This window comes from Mirounga leonina, unplaced genomic scaffold (genome assembly GCF_011800145.1).
Source record: "Mirounga leonina isolate KUSES-001 unplaced genomic scaffold, KU_Mleo_1.0 Mir_376, whole genome shotgun sequence".
Taxonomy (NCBI): domain Eukaryota; kingdom Metazoa; phylum Chordata; class Mammalia; order Carnivora; family Phocidae; genus Mirounga; species Mirounga leonina.
In genome coordinates, this window is record NW_023270718.1 from 7459681 (window position 1) to 7482238 (window position 22558).

Consider the following 22558-nt stretch of genomic DNA (forward strand, 5'->3'; position numbering starts at 1 on the left):
GCTTCTTTTGCATGGAACAGCTCTTCCCACACCTGCACTTTCAGTCTGTGTGTGTTCTTAAGGCTGACGTGAGTCCCCTTGAAGGAAAATATACTTGGGTCTTCTGTTTCTTTCCATTCAGCCAGTCTATAACTTTTGATTGGAGAATTAATTCCTTTATATTTAAGGTAAGCATTGATACAGGTATGGAGTTACTGTTGTCATTCTTTACATTGTTTCCAGTCTGTTTTAGAATTATTTGCCCTTTCTTATTCATTTGCTCTGTATCTTTGTGATTTGATGATTTTCTATAGGGGTATACTTAAGATTCTTTTTTCCCTATCTACTGTGTATCTACTACAGGTTTTTGCTTTCTGGTTACCATGAGGCTTAAAAGAAGGCATCTTGTAGCGGCTGATTTTAAGTTTTTAACAGCTCAATGTCCATACTAAAACATTCTCAGGCCCGAGGTAACTCAAAAAATATGAATGCACAATTGTATGTCATTTTAGGGAAGAGTTACTTGTTCTCTTTCTGGTATCTGTGCTGATTTCCTCATTTCAACCACATCCACTGACAGTCTCATCTTACAACGATTGCTATTATGAAGGTACATAGTAGTTTACTGGACTGCCATCTCTTTTCCCTTAAAGGCCAATTAGTAAACCATTTTATTTATAATATCCAGGAAGTTTTTTTAGTTTTAATGAATGGGGAATGATATCCTGAACACCTATTTCATGGTAATTTACATTAATGTTATAACCAAGAACATCTCCATTTAGATTTTCCTCGTATACTGTGTATCATACTCTCATTCACCTTCCATGTAAAATTAGATATGCATAAAACCCACCTAAGGGCCTATTGCATCTTTGATGAAGCAACATTCAGCCACGTAATTTCACACATCCACTAGGCATAAGTTAATTTTCTAGAGTGGCCTGAGAGTAGATATGCATTGGTATTTACTAGTCACAAATCTCACATAGGGTCAGTATAAAACAAAAGCACATACTGAAATTAATTGTACCTATGCAAAAATCCATCCCTTGTAAATCTTTTTTATTATTTTTCTTTTTTTTAAAGATTTTATTTATTTATTTATTTGACAGAGAGAGACACAGCCAGAGAGGGAACACAAGCAGGGGGAGTGGGAGAGGGAGAAGCAGGCTTCCCGCGGAGCAGGGAGCCCGACGTGGGGCTCGATCCCAGGACCCCGGGATCATGACCTGAACCGAAGGCAGACGCTTAACGACTGAGCCCCCCAGGCGCCCCCCTTGTAAATCTTTTGAAGCATAAGAGCATATACGTCATCTAAATGTTTAACTTTGTATTATTCCTTATAATTAAGTATTCTGATGTAGAGTACTGTCTAAACAGAGTAACTGATGCACTCACTGCTTTCTATTGATTTCTGTGACATTTATTGACATTTGATGTTCAATTAAATACATTTCTAAATATTTATGTTTTTGAAGTTACTTTCCTTTCTGTACTCCCTAATGTTTTCTAAAGTGTATATTTAAGAAGGTCTTGGGCGCCTGGGTGGCTCAGTTGGTTAAGCGACTGCCTTCAGCTCAGGTCATGATCCCAGGGTCCTGGGATCGAGCCCCGCGTCGGGCTCCCTGCTCTGCAGGGAGCCTGCTTCTCCCTCTCCCGCTCCCCCTGCTTGTGTTCCCTCTCTCGCTGTGTCTCTCTCTGTCAAATAAATAAATAAAATCTTTAAAAAAAAAAAGAAGGTCTTTCCTCATTCATACGTTTGTAGGATTTGAATCTAGTGTGCATTTTGGGATACTGATTCAGGATTGAATTCCAGTTAAAGGCATTGCAACTTTTATACTTTACGGCTACTATCCTGTATGATAGCTATGATGTTGAGTATGTGCCTCTAGAGGTTTACCACATCCTCTACTTTTGTAATGTTTCTCATCCATAGGAACTCTCCGATGCTGAGTAAGGCTTATTAAGTACTGTAAGGGGCTTGCCACTTTCATCTTATTTGTAAAATGCTCTCCACAATACATTTTCTGATCAGGAATCATGGTTTACCATTGCTTAAAGTCCTTGCCACATTCTTTACATTTGTTAAGGTTTCTCTCTAGTATGTATTCTGTAATGATTAGTAAGGTGTGACTGCTGTTTAAAGGCCTTGCCACATGCTTTACATTTATAAGGTTTCTCTCCAGTATGAATTCTGTGATGTCGAGTAAGTTTTGAGTGCTGTTTAAAGGCTTTGCCACATTCTTCACATTTATAAGGTTTCTCTCCAGTATGAATTCTGTGATGGTAAGTAAGGCTTGAGTTGTGATTAAAGGCTCTGCCACATTCTTTACATTTGTAGGGTTTCTCTCCAGTATGAATTCTGTTATGACTAATAAGTTGTGAGTGCTGGATAAAGGCCTTGCCACATTCTTTACATTGGTAAGGTTTCTCTCCAGTATGAATTCTGTGATGCTGAGTAAGTGTAGAGTCATGTTTAAAGGCTTTGCCACATTCTTTACATTTATAAGGTTTCTCTCCAGTATGGATTCTGTTATGGTGAATAAGGCTTGAGTGCTGGTTAAAGGCTTTGCCACATTGTTTACATTGGTAAGGTTTCTCTCCAGTATGAATTATGTGATGTTGAGTAAGGTAAGAATGCCTATTAAAGGCCTTCCCACATTCCTCACATTTGTAAGGTTTCTCTCCAGTATGAATTCTGTGATGTCGAATAAGGTGTGAGTGCTGGCTAAAGGCCTTGCCACATTCTTTACATTTATAAGGTTTCTCTCTAATATGAATTCTGTGATGACTAATAAGGTGTGAGCGCTGATTAAAGGCCTTGCCACATTCTTTACATTTGTAAGGTTTCTCTCCAGTATGGATTCTGTGATGCTGAGTAAGGCTTGAGTCATGGTTAAAGGCCTTGCCACATTCTTTACATTTATAAGGTTTCTCTCCAGTATGAATTCTGTGATGCTGAGTGAGGCCTGAGTGGTGGTTAAAGGCCTTGCCACATTCTTGACATTTGTAAGGTTTCTCTCCAGTATGGATTCTGTGATGACTAATAAGGTGTGAGCGCTGGATAAAGGCCTTGCCACATTCTTCACATTTGTAAGGTTTCTCTCCATTATGAATTCTGTGATGTTCAGTGAGGCTTGACTGCTGGTTAAAGGCCTTGCCACATTCTTCACATTTGTAAGGTTTCTCTCCAGTATGGATTCGCTTATGTCTATTTACTGATGAGCAGACCTTAAAGGTTTTACCACATTCTTCGCATCTGTACGGTTTCTCTCCAGTATGCATCCCCTGATGTTGAGGTAGTGCTGAGTGCCAGTCAAAGTCCTTGCCACATTCCTTAAAAATGAAACTTTTCTCTCCAGTATGGATTGTCTTAGGTATATTTAGTCTTGATTGACTAAACGTGTTCCCAGGTTTTTTACATCCAAATGGGTTTTTTCCCACATGAATTCTCTGATGGTCACCAACACCGGAGGACTGGTTAAGAGCATTCACGCATTTATTATAAGGATTCTCTCCCATATTCATACTCTTATGTATAATAAGGTTAGAGTTTTGATAGAAGACCTCCCCACATTTATTACATTCATAATGGTTTCCTGGAAAATGAGTCCTCAGATGTTTATCAACATTTGAGCTCTGCTTAAATGTTTCCTCAGATTCAATGCATTGAGCAATTCTGCCTCCACTGAAAATGCTCTGGTAATTCTGTAGGGTCGACTCCTTGGTGAAGCAGCTCTCACATGGATCCCACTTAGCACTTTGTTCTTCATTTTTCAATTTCTGATTTTCAGAAATATTTGACTGAACAGTCAATCCAATCCTTTTGTCAGAATGGTTCAAATAATTACTTTCAGCAGGGACTAGGTAACTTTCCAGATTTTCCAAACTTTCTTTCCCTAAATATGTATGTTTGAATACTTGATTTGAGATTTTACTTGTAGAATCACACTGGTTTTTGGAAACAGCTGACTTAAAAAGGGAGGTTTTCCAAAATGTTTTGTATCGTTCACCATTTTGGACAGTGAGATTCTTATTATGGGCAGCTGTCTGAGTCTGGATATGTCCTTCATGATATCTTTGATACCCTTCACTCTTCCCATCATTGTCCCGGTCTATTATTAAGTGTAAATCCTCAATGTCACTATTTTTGTGTCTACCCATTGACACTTTTTGGAAAGAAGCTTCTATGCTCGGCTTTGGCATGAAGCTCTGGATGTCATGTGAAGATATGGCTGAAAGATATCAAATAAGAGAAAAGTAAAATCATTCCACTTACTACTCTCAGATGAATATGCTGACAACTTCTAATACACAACCTGAAAATCAGTCAGAGAACATCAGCAAGATGGCTAGGAAGGAATCATCAGGACTTCATTCCTGCAAGGACACACAAACTTGCAAACATACTGACCACACAGCCCAATATACAGTTCTGTAGTCTTGTCATGCGGGAGCACACATCACTTTCCTATACCTCAAAAAATCAGGAAAAGTCCCATATGGGCCCAAAATTTGCAGATGGGAGGAAATTTAAACATACAACAGAAACGGACAAAATAGGAAATAGCAAAAATAGGAAAATATCAACAATTGGGAGAGTTGGTTTTCAGGAAAGATCAACAAAAATTAACAGACCTTTAACAAAATCAAGAAAGAATGAAAGAAGACCCTCGGTGGCTCAGTTGGTTAAGGATCTGCCTTCAGCTCAGGTCATGATCCCAGGGTCCTGGGATCGGGTCCCGCATGGGGCTCCCTGCTAAGGGGGAGGCTGCTTCTCCCTCTTCCTCTGTCCCTCCCCCCTGCTTGTGCGCGCTCTCTCTCTCTCCAATAAATAAATAAAATCTTAAAAAAGAAAAAGAATGAAAGAAAACCAACTAAATCCGAAGTGAAGAAGTGAAAGCAGACAGTGTAACTGATACCACAGAAATACAAATAAGCAGTGACAATGGATAATTATATACCAAGAAATAGATACCAAAAATGTGTATAAATTTCAAAAAAGATGTAAGCTACCTGGCAGACCCCATCATGAAGAAATATTTAAAAATTCACAACTGATCTACAACTACTAATTAGATTGAAAAAGTAATTTAAAAACCCAACAAAGAAAAGTCTTGTGCCAGATGAATTCACTGGATAATTCAGAGATTTAATGAGAAAGTACTTCAGATCTCTTCCCACATTTTTAGAGAGTGAACAGAAGGGAAATTATCAAAACACTCTCTGTGACACCACCATTACTAGGTTATCAAAGACAAGGGAAGACACGACAAGCAGAGAAGGCTATAAACTACTACCTGTAGTCATCCAAAGTCCACAATAAAATAAAGCAAACTGAATCAAAAGCACATTTTACCATTTTACAACAAAATTAACAGGAAATTCTGCCTGGAATTTGAGGGTGTTTTAACATATGGAAAACTATAAATTTAAAACTCCACATTAACGAAGATCAAAAATGACCATCAAATTGATACAGAACAAGAGTATGAGCATACTGGACAACGTTTCATTATTAGAAATACTCAGTGAAGTATTTATACTTTATAGAAGGAAACCACCTCAACCTAATAAAGGCCATATATGTATGAAAAGCTGAAATCTAATATATTTAATAGTAAAAGACTGTAAGCTTCTCCTGTATGATCAGAAACAAGGTGATGAAAGGACTTTACCACTTTCAGTCAACGCAGTAAGGGATATTCTAGTCTGAACAAACAGGCAAGAAAAATACATAAATGGAATCCAAACTGGAAAAGAAAATGCAAATTTATCTGTTTACAGATGATATGATCTATACAAAACCCTAAGGAAACCTTATTTTTTTGGTATTTTGTTGGTCATCACTAGCATTATTTATTTTTACTAATTTTTTCAACTAGACACTCCATTTTCAATTTTTTTATGCTATAAATGCTTGAGTTAAGTTGCTTTTTTCAACTTTTTCTCCTTTTTTTTTTTTTCCTTAAAAGTAGGTTCCACACCTAGCATGGAGCCTAATCAGCTCACCCAGTCCTGAACCCAAGACCCTGAGATCAAGACCTAAGCTGAGATCAAGAGTCAGATGCTTAACTGACCGAGCCACCCAGGCACCCCAAACTTTGCTTCTTAACACTTTAAGACCAGGAACTAGAAAAAGAAGAAACTTAGCTGAAATTCAGTAGAGGAAGGAAATAACAAAGAAATATCAGAAATAAATAAACCACAGACTGTAATAAATAATAACATTGAAATTAATGCCCAGATTGTCCAAAAAATAATAAAAAATTTAACTATATTAACTAAGAATAAAAGAGAAGTCTCAAAACTCAAAATGAGAAATGGAAGAGAAAAAAACACAACAGATAACTACAGAAATATACAGTGTGATAACAGATTGCTATCAACAATCACATACTAACAAATCAGGTGACTTAAAAAACCCGCAGATAATTCGTAAAAATACGTAAGTTACCAAGATTGAAATATGAATCTTAAACCCAAGAAATAGGAGATCTTCTCAAACCATTAGCAAGAATGAAAGTTGAATGTGTAATAAAAAAAACTCCCAACACAGAAAAGCCCAGGACCACATACCTTCATTGGTTAATTCTATCAAACTTAAAAAAAAAAAAAAGAAATTAATGACAATCTTCATCAAAATCTTACAAATAGTGGAATGGAGGGAAAGCATTCAAAATCATTTTATGAGGCCCAGCATTACCCTGGTACCAAAGCAGGATAAACATAATACAAGAACAAAAAAGTCTAGTTTACTCCATGTAGGTGTTGATACACCTACATGGCTTTCTGTTGATGGCCATTTGCATCAGAAATGTTTCTCCATCACAAGCATAGCTACCATCTGGCACAACGCTATTACAATACCACTCAGCATATCCCCTCTGCTGTATCCTTTATCCCCATGACCTCTTAATTCCATAACTGAAAGCCCGTACCTTCCATTCCCCTTTACCCAGTTTGCCCATCATCCCTCTCCATTCCACTCCAGTAAGCAGCAGTTTGGTTTTCTGTTTTATAATGGGTCTGTTTCTGCTTTTTTTGTTGTTGTTTCTTACCGTGTATGACAATGTGGATAGACCTAGAAAGTATTGTGGTAATTGAGATACGTCAGGCAAAAAAGACAAATACCGTATGATTTCATTTATAGGCGCAATCTAATAAACAAATGAACAAATAAAAGCAGAAACAGACCCATAAATACCCATTTCATTTTGAATAAGGTCCATGAATAATTCCAAGAAGTATAAAAATTCCACATTCCACACATTGTATGATGGAACAAGTTTGCCTATAACAATTTTCCACTGATGGCAGGAGACAGGATTCCCAGACTCAAGTCCAGGGATCTTATGGCTCACAACACATCAAACAGCTTAAGCTTCTTGATCACACTAATTCCACTCGCCAGCTCCCCAGCCCCAGCTGACACAGGTAGATGCTGCACATGCAGTGGGTTTGTGTCCTATCTGTGAGACCCCGAGCACAGCAAACTCCAGTATCTTGAAGGAACATACAGGATACCTTCCTGAACTTTTGCCATAGAAGGAGACATCTCTGTTTTCCTCTACAGTAAACAAATCTGTCCTCTACCCAAGGGCAAGGTATTATCACTATATTCCAAAGCTTTTTAATACACGCACATCAGAGGAAAGACAACTAAGAATAAAAACTTTCAATACCTCTATCCTTAACACATGGAGAAACTTAAAAACCATACAATTCTCTCCCAACAATATCCACCACTCAGTTTGACCCCAGCTTGGCTCCTGCCTAATCTTCCCATATGTACACCATCTCATCAAACTCTAATTAATCTGACACAAGATCTGGGATAAAATCTACTCAATTTGGGTCACCTGGGTAGCTCAGTCGGTTATGTGTCTGACTCTTGATTTTGGCTCATGTCATGATCTCAGGGTCATAGGGTCAGGTCCTTCAACAGACTCCGTGCTCAGTGCACATCATGAAGTCTGCTTGAGATTCTCTCCCTCTCCCCATCCCACCCACCCCCTCCCCCATCATGTGCTCACACTCTCTCTGTAAAATAAATGAAAACTTTAAAAATTTTAAAAATCAGTTTACATCAGGAAACATTTTTCAAGACTATAATTGGCAAGATACAATGCAGAAGAATTGGGTGAGCTCTAGCATTCACTTCTGCACTGTCCCTGTGGGTCCAGGTAAACAAATCCCGGTACCAATGGTGGTCTCCATTAAATTTCTGTAATGAACTTCCTAAGGGAGATGTGTGAAGAACACCTCAACTGTGTGAAAGCATACAATTTACATGCATCTGATGAGAGGATTTTGTACACCTAACCAAGGCAAAGCAGGTCCTGCAAACAGCGGAATCATGGCTCATGACAATAATAGGTCTGAGAATTGGGAAACACATAGGAATTAGGGCAGAGGTGTTCACCACCCATCAACAGGGAATATTATAAAGAGCAACATAGACATAAAAGATGAAGGGGAGGGATGCCTGGGTGGCTCAGTCAGTTAAGCGACTGCCTTCGGCTCGGGTCATGATCTTGGGGTCCTGGGATCGAGTCCCACATTGGGCTCCCTGCTCAGTGGGGAGCCTACTTCTCCCTCTCCCTCTGCCTGCCGCTCCCCCTGCTTGTGCTCTCTCTCTGACAAATAAATAAATAAAATCTTTAAAAAAAAAAAAAAAGATGAAGGATTTTGTAAAATCCAACAGAGGTGGTCACAATGTCAAAAATACTTTGGTGGTGGGGCGCCTGGGCGGTTTAGTCGTTGGGCATCTGCCTTCGGCTCAGGTCATGATCTCAGGGTCCTGGGATCAAGTCCCGCATCAGGCTCCCTGCTGCGCAGGAAGCCTGCTTCTCCCTCTCCCACTCCCCCTGCTAGTGTTCCCCCTCTCGCTGTGTCTCTGTCAAATAAATAAAATCTTAAAAAAAAAAAAAAATACTTTTGGTGGCTCTGAACTTAGATGAAAATCCAGAGGAAATGTTGATCATGTGACTACAGTTGACCTACTCTTTGTACCTTGAGTGGATGTAAATCACAGGACCACTGGGCTCACAACAAGATTTCAAGGAATAACAACAAATGCTACCTACAGCAAGTGTATGATTTTGAGAAGATATCCACAACAGTATCCAAGATATGTTTTTCTTCATGATCTTTTGCTGCTCATTTGGCAGTGATACACAGACGAAAATTTAAAAGTCAATGTACCTGGAAGCGCTTACTTTAACCTCCCTCCAAACAAGAGTCCACAGGGCTAACATTAATGGTCTTGAAGATAAAGAAGACCCACATGTACCACAATGGACACACCCCTGGCCACTGTGTAAACATGCCAAAGAAGCATTCATCCAAAATCATAACAGGAATCTTTTCAGCCAAAAGCTGTCCCTGTGGGCGGGACCCCTTTAGAGACAATGTCTAATGACTTGAGTATACTCATGTGTTAGGCAATAAAGTCTGTAGAAAGGGTTACCCTGCCTCCAGTGAAGGAAGGAGACAGAGAATGGTAAACCAGCTATCGGTTTGCCAAGATTCTAGCTCCAATCTATATAACAAGTAAATGATTGCTATTGCCAAGCTTCTGGAGGCCATTCTCCTATGGGATATAGGAATAATCACTCATCAGAGCAAAGAGGCGCATGGAAGGTTTTGACATGAAAAGTGACACTGGGGGGCACCTGGGTGGCTCAGTTGGTTAAGCGACTGCCTTCGGCTCAGGTCATGATCCTGGAGTCCCGGGATCGAGTCCCACATCGGGCTCCCTGCTCGGCGGGGAGCCTGGTTCTCCCTCTGACCCTCCCCCCCATCTCATTCTCTCTCTCAAATAAATAAATAAAATCTTAAAAAAGAAAAGTGACATTGGGTGTATGGTCCTGGGAGATGGCTAAACATCACTAGAGGCAGGAAAAGATGGAGACAAATCACAGAAGTCTGCTCCAAGATTGTGGTGCCATTAATCCACGTGAAGAAATGACTAGTTAAAGCAAATGAAAAGAAAGCACAATATAACATTTTCGGAATACACTTCAATTTGTTATCCATGTGAGGGAAGAAAAGAAAAAGAATAGAAAACCTCAGTCACCACACAAACTAGAGAAGATTGCTTTTTTTCTTAATTTTATTTATTTACTTGAGAGGAGAGAGAGCAAGAGAGCGGGGGCAGGGGGGAGGCAGAGGGAGAGGAAGAAGCAGACTCCCCCCTGAGCAGGGAGCCCGATGCGGGGCTCAATCCCAGGACCTGAGATCATGACCTGAGCCAAAGGCAGACGCTTAACTGACAGAGCCACCCAGATGCCCCTGAGAACATTGATTTTTAATACATTTCTGATCGATATTGTAAAGATAACTATGTTTTTAGAAAAACACAAAAGATTCTATCTCTGTGGACTTAGTATATGAGAAAATTTATTTTTTGTGTGAAAATTTCTAAAAATGGTAAAAAACACTAACCATAAAGGATAAAATGGCAAACTGGATTACATTAGGAACTTCTCTGCATCACAAGCTCGAGAGATAGAAATAGAGGTAGACCGAGAGAAGAGACAAAGGACTCATTCTCATAATACATAAAGAACCACAAAGCCTGAAGAAAAAAATACCAAAACAGAAAAAATAGTCACAGGAACCCACTAGACACTCTGAAAGAGAGATTATCCAAAGGTTAATGCCCAAATCCACAGTAGTAAGAAGTAACAACAACAAAAAAGCAAATAAAACCATGACTTTGTGACATCATGTAACAACAGGAGCCCAAAGTTAAAATCACATAAATTACCGCATTTTGGATAGTATGTCGAGAAACTAGAAACCCCATACACTGCTGGTGGCTGTGAAAATTGGTACAAGTGACTGGGGAAGGGCTTGGTCGTATCTAGTAAAGCTGAACATATATAAACATATTTACCAACAATCCTCCCACATAAATAGCCAGCAGATGTGTGCATGTTCCACCAGAAGACAAATTATAGATCTTACATGCCAGCACTATTCATGACAGTCCTCCACTAAGAACTATCCCCCCTCCCATTAACACTAAAATGATGTAATCATTTGATATTCACACAATGGAATCGTATCAACCCCTTCTAATGAAGGATGCACAGTAACATGGAGGAATACAGATCAATTCACAGAGAGAATAAAGGCTAAATACAAGAGTTCCCATTGCCTGACTACATTTATATAAAGTACAAAATGAGGACAGGAATCTCTTGCCCTACACTTTAAGAGAACTTTGGGGCAAGTTACTGGGGAGCTTGAGGGGACGTTTAGAGAACAAATAATATTGTTTCTTGACCTCAATGGCTTACAGAGATGTGATCAGTCTGTGAAATTCCATGGAGCTGTTCACTTATGTTCCGTACGTGTGACTTTACTTTAAAAAATATTCAACATGGGGCGCCTGTCTGGCTCAGTTTGTGGAGCAGGCAAGACTTGACCTAGGGGTTTTGAGTTCGAGCCCTGTGTTGGGGGTAGAGTTCGCTAGGAAATAGGGTCTTAAAAAAAAAAAAAAAAGATGTTGACCTCCTAATCTTAAAAATAAATAAAAATAAAATTAAAATTAAAAAAAAAATACTCAAAAGCAAAGAAAGAGATGTATGTGAAAAGTGTCATAAAGTACATATACTGACAAGGTGAAATTAAACGTAGGAAGGACCAGATTTTCAAAGCATGCTTTAATTTCTAGCTAAAGCAATATGGTACTGAGTAGACAATGTTCACAGAAAAAAGAAGGGAATGTAGAATTATTTTCTTAAAATGCATATAGGAAAACACAAGAAAAAAATAGGGTGCTCGGAAAAACATAGAAATGTGGTATATCCAAGCCCTAACATCTCCATTAGAGTATTTTTTTTTTTTTAAAGATTTCATTTATTAATTGACAGAGAGAGACACAGCAAGAGAGGGAACACAAGCAGGGGGAGTGGGAGAGGGAGAAGCAGGCTTCCCGCCGAGCAGGGAGCCCGATGCGGGGCTCGATCCCAGGACCCTGGGATCATGACCTGAGCCGAAGGCAGACGCTTAACGACTGAGCCACCCAGGCGCCCCTCCATTAGAGTATTAAACATAAACGAAATGTTCCTGGTAACACTAAACGTTGCTTCAATATATGCCACTGGAATTTTCCTAGAGATAGAACTAAACCATGAGGATGAAATTGAAAAAAAGAAAACAAAACAATCCATGATAATCAACCGGCATGGTAAAATAAATATCTTACTGAATAATCTTTAAAACTAAAGGAGTTTGGGGTCACCTGGGTGGCTCAGTTGGGCGTCTGCCTTCAGCTCAGGTCATGATCCCGGGGTCCTGGGATCGAGCCCCGCATCAGGCTCCCTGCTCCGCGAGAAGCCTGCTTCTCCCTCTCCCACTCCCCCTGCTTGTGTTCCCTCTCTCACTGTGTCTCTCTCTGTCAAATAAATAAAATCCTAAAAAAAAAAAAAACTAAGGGAGTTTGTCACTATTATTAGTAGTGTTATTTTTCAAGATCTAAATGTACATGATTTCGTCTATGGCCATACCACCCTGAACACACCCGATCGTGTCTAAATGTACATGATTTCAATAATGTATTTCATGGACTCACATATATAAACATATGCATATGTACATAGGGAAACATTTATTTTTAGCCCATGAGATGTAACAAATTTTATCACAGAGGGTTGACATCACATTTAAAATTCTTATTTTCATTTTTAAGTGTCTAACTTTCAGAAATATTTGATTGCTTGATTAATCCAATTTTATATTTGAAATGGTTTGAATGATAACTTTCAGCATGGGCTAGGTTGACTTTCCATAATTAACAAATGTCCTTTCAGAAAATCTGTGTGTTTAAAAAATGGATTTGGGTCCTTGCATTCAAAGACATCGTTCTGCAAACATAACTGACTTAAGGTGGGGTTCTCCCCCAATTGCTTTATATCCTTTATCTCTTCTGGCAGTAAAAATTTCATGACGGGTATTTGTCCCAGTTTGGTTATATCTATTATGACATCCTTCCTGCCCTTCACTACCCCCCCATCACCTTCCCAGTCATTCATTAAGTATAAATACTCAGAACCATTGCTTCCACGTCTTCCCACATCGTTCCATGGAATGAATCTTCTTTGCTTGTCTTTACCAACAAGCTTAAGGTGTTATGGAAAGACACAACTAAAAGATTTAAAATAAGCTATCCCACTTACTGAACTCACATATATGCATATATGTTAAAATGCTAATGTGCAAAATTAATACCCATCCTAGGACAGCAACAGAATGGAGAAATAGGAAGCATCAGGACTTTGCACCCCCGTGGAGACAAAAATAGACTAAATTACCTTTTAGAATGTTCCAGAAGCCAGTTAGGAGAACACAGCACCCCCAGGCAAGTACAAAGGAAGAGCCTCATCAAAGAGACAAGGAAAGCTTGTGACACTTGTCCACAACATGGCTCACCTCCCCCGACACTCGATGGCAACACGGTGAGAAAACTCTTACCTCTCCTCAGGAGAGAACAAATGAGTTGCCTATATGGTCATGATCTGGGTTCTTTTCAGCTGCCTATGGGACTTGCTTCTGTCATGCCTGACATGGGACACAGAGGGAATAAGAGCACCCTCTGGATGCAGTGTGCTGGCTGCTCAGACAAACGGTGAGCCTTTGTTCAAACAATGAAGAGACTCCAGAGCTGAAGACGGAGAGAGGAAGGTATCATGCGTTCTAAAGAAGTAACCCCACTTTCTTAAACTGGGAAATTACGAAAACTCAGACAAGACAAATGCCCAGAACATGCATGACAGGCCCCAGAATTATTCTTATTTGTGTACTCCTAAAGAAAGCAAGTCCGGGCGCCTGAGGGGCTCAGTCGTTAAGCGTCTGCCTTCGGCTCAGGTCATGATCTCAGGGTCCTGGGATCGAGCCCCGCATCGGGCTCCCTGCTCCTTGGGAGCCTGCTTCTCCCTCTGCCTCTCTCTCTGTCTCTCATGAATAAATGAATAAAATCTTAAAAAAAAAAAAAAAGAAAGAAAGAAAGCCCATAAATCTGGGCCCACAGGCTGTTTTTTAAATTCCCAAGTATCAACAGAAGTTCACAAGGCATACAAAGAAATAGAAATATGTGTTCCAATCAGAGGAATGAAATAAATCTCCAAAACTGGCCCTAAGTTAATAAGAATTATTAATTGTCAACAAACAATTAATTGCCTGACAAAGAATTCTAATAACCATCATAAAGATGCTCATGGAGGAAGAAGAGAAAACAGGTTAACTAAGTGGTATCAGGAAAACTATGCATGACCAAAATGTAAACTCAGAGACAGGAAGTATAATAATGAACTAGAAATTGGGAGCTGGGGCGCCTGGGTGGCTCAGATGGTTAAGCGTCTGCCTTCGGCTCAGGTCATGATCCCGGGGTCCTGGGATGGAGCCCCACATCCTCCTGGCTCAGCGGGGGGGCCTGCTTCTCCCTCTCCCTCTGCCTCTCTCCCTGCTCATGCTCTCTCTCTCTCTCTGTATCTGTGTCTCAAATGAATAAATAAAATCTTAAAAAAAAAAAAAAAAAAGTGGGAGCTGAAGAGAACAATCACCGAATTTGAAAACACACGAAGTTGACAGCAAACGACTTGATCAAGTAGAAAAAGAATCAGACAACGTAAAGACCCCTTGTTTTAAATTCTATGTTGAGAGGAGCAAAGAAATATGTGGGAAAGGAAGGATTCTAAGGGGTTGTTGGGACACCAACAAGTGGTCCAATATGTACACTAAGGGGACCCCATAAGGAGAGAGTGACATATGGGGAACAAAGACACAAATTCATGCTCTGGTAAATTCTAAATAGGCTAAATCAAGACATGAACACAGTGATACGTTAAAATTAACTTATCAAAAATCACAGGTGTGGGGCACCAGGTCAGTTCAGTCGGTTAAGCGCCTGCCTTCAGCTCAGGTCATGATCCCAGGGTCCTGGAATCGAGTCCCACGGGGCAGGGAGCCTGCTTCTCCCTCTGCCTCCCCCTCTCTCTCTCTCATGAATAAATAAAGAAAATCTTAAAAAAGAAAATATGGGGATTTTACTAATTATCTACCTCACTTCTTATAAAGCACATGCCCATGTCATATCAGAAATTTTGATCTAAAACATGAGAGGAATCTCTCATGTTAACTAATAAGAAAGTGAAAACAATACATGACAAAGTCAAAAGAATACAAAATTATAAAATGATCCAATTACTAAGAAATAAGGCAACAACTGAGAATTTAATATAGGATGTGAGTTCTAAGGTTCTAAGATCTAAATGTTCTAGTTCCCCTGTGGCATTAATTCAGGTAGGAATTCTAGGATACAAATAGATGCATTACATTATTTCACCACTGAGGAATGGAAAACACAGTGATAATTCCTAATTTCAGTTCACAGACAAAAAATTAACTTTTGAACTGAAATAAAGGATTAGATTTTCTTATTTTAGGGAAGTGCTTTATCATCTGATAAATTACTGAGTCTCAATTTTGTACAATTAAAATTAAACCTTCCATAACACTGGAAAGCATAAAACAGAAAACATGGGATGTCTGTCATCAGTGTTCCTGGGATTTCTACACCAAACCCCAATATGCCTACAACCACCCTGACACTCTTCACACGAGGCAAACAGAACTTACGAAGGGCTTAACACTAAGGTCCTCAGAAATAGGGAGATTTTCCCAGGGCCCTCACAGCTATGGAGACGTTCTTAGACAATGGAGGCCCTCCCACTCCCAGGGGAGTCCCCTGGCCCTCCCTGTGGATGTGATGGACCATCACTGGAGCTGAAGGAGAATCCTTAGAGAATGTAAGAGCTTGATAATGTTGGATAGCAGGTATCTCTTGGTGAGAGGGAGAAAAATAGGTTTCTCAAGATTTCCATTCAAGGAGAGCTACTCAAACCACATTTGAAGGTCATTGTCCTCCTTCACATTTGGACCTCACCTCTGTCATCTGCTTCATTCATTTCCACCTACCTCGGTGGATGGCTACTGTCTTCTTTCTCTTCACATCCCAAAGCTCCTTCTTTTGCTCCAAAAAGATGACCAGGTCTGGCTTTGACACAATGAGACCTGGTTATTAGAAAAAAAGGAATGAATAGGAGTATTGCTGGAGATTTTCAATCCAATATCGTGCTCAATACAGAAGACAGGACATTTGTAGCATCTAAAAATGACTTCCCAAATGCTCTTGATCAACAGCCCCTTCAGAAGACACAGGAGAGATTTCCAATGTTCACATCCTGACCTCCACCTCCAAGTACTAGACAGTAGTGAGTGGAAATTGGAGAAGAAGATGTGGGCAGTACCATTTTTTGCCACTCACTGTTTAGAATCGCCACTCATCTACAGAAATGATGATGTTCCCTTAAGGAAGGAGACAGTAACGCTGAAAAGGAAGCATCAGGAAGATTTTTCTCTACATCTACAAACCCCTACTTATTTCCCTTATTGCCTAGATCTGAATTCCCAACATTCAAAGAGGAATCTTCTAATACACAGTCTTCAAAGGAAGGAACAAAACCCTGAGTGTGGTCTGGGAAATCTGGAAGGAGTTATTCTCACCCAGGAAGAGGAGGTGTCCGTAGTTCTCTAACATCACATCCCTGTACAATTCCCGCTGAGTGTGGTTCAGGCATCCCCACTCCTCCTGGGAGAATTCGATGGCCACATCCCTGAATGTCAGCAGTCCCTGCAATAAATACCACAGTGACCAAGTGGCCATTGGTAGAGTTCACAATGGTCCCTAAGATGAAAGAACAAGTTAATGTCACCAGCTAGACCCACGACCTGACCTGAACTTCCCTGCTTACCTGCTAGTACCCTCCGACCTTTGTCCCACATTTTACTTAACCTCGTTTCCACCTTATCTTTTCCTTTATTCAAACCTGTGCAGAGCGTCCTTCCAGGGAAAGAGAAACTACCCAACAAAGGGTACTGACTGCTCTGAGGAAGAGCTTGGGCTGGCCCAGTTTGAGCTTAATCCCCATGACCCCTAAGCAGATGGACCACGGAGTAACCCATGGAGTCATCTACAGTTCCTTTTATCTCATTGTAATATTAAAATCTCCACCGGAGGAGGAGCACAAAGCTCATTTACATAACATACGAAGCATGTAGTGAAGTGGTTTTTTTTTTTTTAAGATTTTATTTATTGGGGCGCCTGGGTGGCTCAGTCGCTAAACATCTGCCTTCGGCTCAGGTCATGATCCCAGAGTCCTGGGATCGAGCCCCACATCGGGCTCCCTGCTCCGCGGGAAGCCTGCTTCTCCCTCTCCCACTCCCCCTGCTTGTGTTCCTGCTCTCGCTGTCTGTCAAATAAATAAATAAAATCTTTAAAAAAAAAAAAAGATAATTTTTAACACGTAATATGCTCTAATGTGTTCTCTACGTTTAAGGTAAGTGGATGGCATATGATCCAGAAAACTGTTATAAATACTGTGTATTTATCCAAGATAATTTGTAAAATGAAGGCGTCAACAGAGGCATAACAAATTACTGAGTACTGTATTTATATTATACATTATAGGTTGGCTTTTTCTTTTTAAAATTTTTATTTATTTATTTGAGAGACAGCGTGAGTGCAAGCAGGGTGGGAGGGGCAGAGGGAGAGGGAGAAGCAGACTCCATGCTGAGCGGGAAGCCCAACGTGGGACTCGATCTCAGGACCCTGGAGATCATGACCTGAGCCAAAGGCAGACATTGAACCAACTGGACTACCCAGGCACCCCTAGTTGTGTCTACTTCTTAGGTGGAATGTTTTAGTGGGTTACAAATGTACTGATCAAATTCTAAAGTGAATGAGAATTTCACAATAGCGCATTGGAGATCTTGTTAAAATGCAGATTCTGTTCAGGAGTCCTGAGGTTAAATGGGAATCTGTATTTCTAATAAGGCAGTAGCCTATGGGTAAACATTTTTGAATAACAAAGAGGTAGAACTCCAAGGCAAGAATTCTTGGAAGCCTTGGAACTGAATGGGTTTTATAACAATTACAGGTTCTTTTTTTTTTTTTTAAAGATTTTATTTATTTATTTGACAGAGATACACAGCGAGAGAGGGAACACAGGCAGGGGGAGTGGGAGAAGGAGAAGAAGGCTTCCCGCCAAGCAGGAAGCCCGACATCCAACTGGATCCCAGGACCCTGGGGTCATGACCCTGAGCCAAAGGCAGATGCTTAACGACTGGGCCATCCAGGCGCCCTAACAATTACAGGTTCTACTGGAATGGTAAGAAAGCCAACAACAATCCTTTCTCAGCATTTCCTCCTTACGAGGGAGCATCTAACAGTTTTTCATAAATTCATAGAAAATATATAATAGGGCGCCTGGGTGGCTCAGTTGGTTAAGCGACTGCCTTCGGCTCAGGTCATGATCCTGGAATCCCTGGATCGAGTCCCGCATCGGGCTCCCTGCTCGGCAGGGAGCCTGCTTCTCCCTCTCCCACTCCCCGTTTGTGTTCCCTCTCTCGCTGTGTCTTTCTCTGTCAAATAAATAAAATCTTAAAAAAAAAAAATATATATATATATATATAATATTACTCTAAGAGAGCAAACACATTATTCTTCTATTATTATGAGATTTTGTCACACATCTAGTAACACGGAAGGGATCAGGCTTTCACACTGGTTGTCTGACCTAGAGTCGATCTAAAATGACACACAGGTCAATATACAGAAAGGACTCTAAAGCATATTCATAGCAGGTGTCAAACCTGAGAAGAATGAGGGAAACAAGAAGGGATCCACACAACACTCATGTACCTTTTCACATTTCATGCACACATCCATACATTCAAAAAGTAGATATATACACATGAAAAGTTACAGAGTACAGAACTGTCATGGTGACTAAAGAAACATTTCAAAGACATGACACTTCTAAAGCTCTTTCTGGATAATGATGCTTCTGTCTTTTATTCACTCTCTCAACACAAACACATCGAATGATATAAATAAAAGAGGTATTATTTCTAAGTCGACTATGATGAGGGCTAGAAGCAGAAGAAGGTTCACTGTTAAGCCAGAACGCCGACCTAGAGCCCGCATACTAGTAAGGAGTAAATAAAGGCTGGTAGCTACGTTCTTAAAGGGTCTTTTGACTGCCTGTACCTCTCACGGAAAGTATCGAACTGAATAAGCACCACAGAAATCTTGCAAAAGTAGTTTTACAAGTAGAGGTTCAAAGAAACACTTATGATCTAATACTCCCTGCATGTCCCCGGCCCCTTGCACACTCTGCATGTAACTACCAGCTTCCAGCAGGCTGAAGTGCATCTTTTTCTGCCCACAGGTCCTGTCCCCATGGTTCTTAAATAAAATTACTAACTGGTGCCTTTAAAGGTATCAAGATTTCCTTCTTGACTGTTGTGCTCAGTAACCGCACAACATGGTGTTTCACTGAAAACTCTCGTTTCAATCATAGTTTGCGCGCTGTATTATTTCATGATTTTAAGACACTCAAACTTATGTTAATTATGTGATTCTTGTTTTCTTTTTCTGAAAATACAAAGAAGTAAAGAGTGTATTTGTGGGGCGACTCGGTGGCTCAGTCGTTAAGCGTCTGCCTTCGGCTCAGGTCATGATCCCAGGGTCCTGGGATCGAGCCCCGCATCGGGCTCCCTACTCAGCGGGAGGCCTGCTTCTCCCTCTCCCTCTGCCTGCCACACCCCCTGCTTGGGCTCGCTCTCTCTTTATGTCAAATAAAATCTTTAAATTAAAAAAAAAAGAAGAAGAGTATGTTTGTGACATGAGTGTGGAGCAAAATAAAAACCTATGGGATAGAGGTCTGGCTAATTTAGAACCTCCAGTCCCAGAAGTCACTCTCTCTAGCACACAAAGGTGAGAGTCTTCAAAGTCCAGTGAAAACTGATGTGATGTGGGCCAGGAGCCCAAGGTCAAGAAAAGAATTATTGAGATATCATCAGTGCAAAATCTGTTTTTTTGTTGTTTAAGAAGGCTCTACGCCTGGGCGCCTGGGTGGCTCAGTTGGTTAAGCGACTGCCTTCGGCTCAGGTCATGATCCTGGAGTCCCGGGATCGAGTCCCGCATCGGGCTCCCTGCTCGGCAGGGAGTCTGCTTCTCCCTCTGACCCTCCTCCCTCTCATGCTCTCTCTCTCAAATACATAAATAAAATCTTAAAAAAAAAAAAAAAAAAAAAGAAGGCTCTACGCCCAGGGTGGAGCGCAACGTGAAGAAGCTGGAACTCAAGACCCTGAGATCAAGAGCTAAGCTGAGATCAAGACTCGACTTAACCCAATGAGCCACTAAGATGTCCCGCAAAAACCTGTTTTTAGTAAAGCTTAGGGACAGGGCCCGTGGGCAGAAAGAGCTGCAGTGTGATTGTGAGGAGCCACTGCCTGTACAGTTTTAAGTTAGTGAGGGGACAGATGAAATTTGAAAAGGGATTTTCATAAGGTCTGGCTTTTGTCAGGCTAAGGTTGCTTTCTGTCTCTGGCTGCAAGTAGTAAGGAAATTTCACTTTATCCACATTTCTTTTGCCTTTGTTCTCCTCAGCAGAAACTACAAGTGAACAGAAACTCAGAAGTCTCTGGTTTAAATGGGATGGTTTCTGCACATCGCTCGGTAAACCCATCTAAGATCCTTACAAATGATAAGGGGTGGGGGGATATGAACAATACAGGGGAGAAATCTGGCAGAGAGCCCCAAGCCAATAAAAGGTAACATTAGCTGTAAGGAAACAAATTGTTATCAGGGCCTAATGATGTGGGAAAGAAAGGAGTAAAATTATTACATTTCCTTACTACCTACAGCCCACTGACAAGTCCTTGAAACAGGAAGAGTGACATTCCTCTAGGGACTCAACTGCCTGGATGGTGATACTTGGCTACTGGCAAAAGGCAATCTTAGCCCAACCCCCAAGACGCTGTGAGCCTACTTTAACATATAAAAATTGCTTTGGGGGGCGCCTGGGTGGCTCAGTCGTTAAGCGTCATGATCCCAGGGTCCTGGGATGGAGCCCCGCATCGGGCTCCCTGCTCAGCAGGAAGCCTGCTTGTCCCTCTCCCACTCCCCCTGCTTGTGTTCCCTCTCTCACTGCGTCTCTCTCCGTCAAAAGATAAATAAAATCTTAAAAAAAACTTAAAAAATAAAATCTTAAAATAAAATCTTAAAAAAAAAAAAAAACTTTAAAAATTGCTTTGGAAACTTTATCTCTAACCGCCCCCCCGATACCTGTTGGCACTCATTCCCCAAGCATATGACCCACTGATATCCACCGGAAGGGTCTCATGACTTAGGTTTTATTAGACAGTAATAAACGACGTTTTCCTAACAACAGCCAGCCCCCTCAAGGTCCTGGAAACCTTGCTTCCAAAATTCCTTAGGGACCAATGCTATCCCTAACCCCCTCCCAACTTGAAAGTGTATAATGGGCCACTCCTCATGACCCCGGGGCAGCTCTCTCTGCCCACAGGTCCTGTCCCTGTGCTTTAATAAAACCACCTTTCTGCCCACAGGTCCCGTCCCCGTGCTTTAATAAAACCACCTTTTTGCACCAAAGATGGGTCAGCTTGGCCACTGGCTTCGAACCGTAGTGTCTTTCCTACATCACCTAAGGCACACTGAAGGAACTATTATTACTGCTGTGTTCTCCTGGCCCCCAAACAGTATATCAGAATATAAATCGAATGATGAGAGAACAGTTGACTTATGCAAACTCCGATCACGTACAGTTTCCATGCCCTGTAATATCTAGTATTTTTTAAACAGAATACCTTTTTTCACATTCTAAAGAGGAAGAGTCACCCTTTTTCCAGAACATTCAGAGTTGGTCTGGTCCTCAATTCATGCTGGGTATCTGTGCATTCTTAATCCTGGTCTACACAGAGCTGATAAACCAGCTGGGGCCTAAATGGGAATTGGCTTCCTTCACTGATATCCCAGGACCGGAGCCCATCAGCCATAGGCGTCTTGGACTCGACACTTTCCCCTGGGAAACGATCACCAAGGGGGCATTTTTGGTACTTGCAGGACTTCCAACTGACAACTGATGGGCGCCTGGTGGCTCAGGGGCTTAAGCCTCTGCCTTCCAGCTGGGGTCATGATCCTGGTCATGGTACCGGGGTGCAGCCGAGCACCTGGCTCCCTGCTCAGCGACAAGCAGGCTTCTCCCTCTGCCCCTGCCCCTGCCCCCCGGCTTGTCTCTCAAATAGAATCTTAAAAAACAAACCGGTGCGAAGAGGGGGGGGTAGGGACGCGGGCCAGGCGGGGCCGGGGCCCGGAGGGCTTGGGCTGAAGCGGGCGCGCAGAGTGGACGGTCCCAGCGGAGACTGCGGAGGACGGCGCAGGAGGGCCGAGGGGGGCGGCTTGGAGCCCAGAGCCCAGAGCCCAGGGGCGGGCGGCCCGCCCCTGCCGGCTCCCCCGCGGTCCTTTGTTCCTTCCTAGGCGACGCCCCGCTTGCCCGGGGAGCCGAAGGGCCCGGGCCGCGCCTTCCCGCCCCGCCCGGCCGCCCGGGGCCCAGGCCGCGCTACCCGCCGCGCGGGCGCGCCAGTACCTGATGCCCCGAGGCGGCGGCCGGCGCGGCCTGCGGGGCGCGGGGCGCGGGGG

At 41.7% G+C, this 22558-nt stretch overlaps 1 protein-coding gene across 4 annotated transcripts in view; it reads right to left on the bottom strand.

Annotated features, from left to right (window-relative positions):
* Window positions 1–22558, bottom strand: part of LOC117997882 (zinc finger protein 184-like) — a 64369-nt gene that overhangs the window by 19317 nt on the left and 22494 nt on the right. For 3 of the 4 annotated variants that reach the window (XR_004675896.1, XM_034986410.1, XM_034986409.1), the window contains exons 3-4: window positions 16558–16684; window positions 15970–16065 (exon numbers count right to left, since the gene is read on the bottom strand). Coding sequence is in view for 3 of the 4 variants with exons in the window: in XM_034986410.1 (XP_034842301.1) it covers window positions 15970–16065; window positions 16558–16684 (223 nt within the window). In the remaining variant the exon portion in view is untranslated. Of the gene's footprint in view, window positions 1–3785; window positions 4218–15969; window positions 16066–16557; window positions 16685–22558 lie in introns of those variants that run through there. The other variant, XM_034986411.1, reaches the window with a different exon arrangement.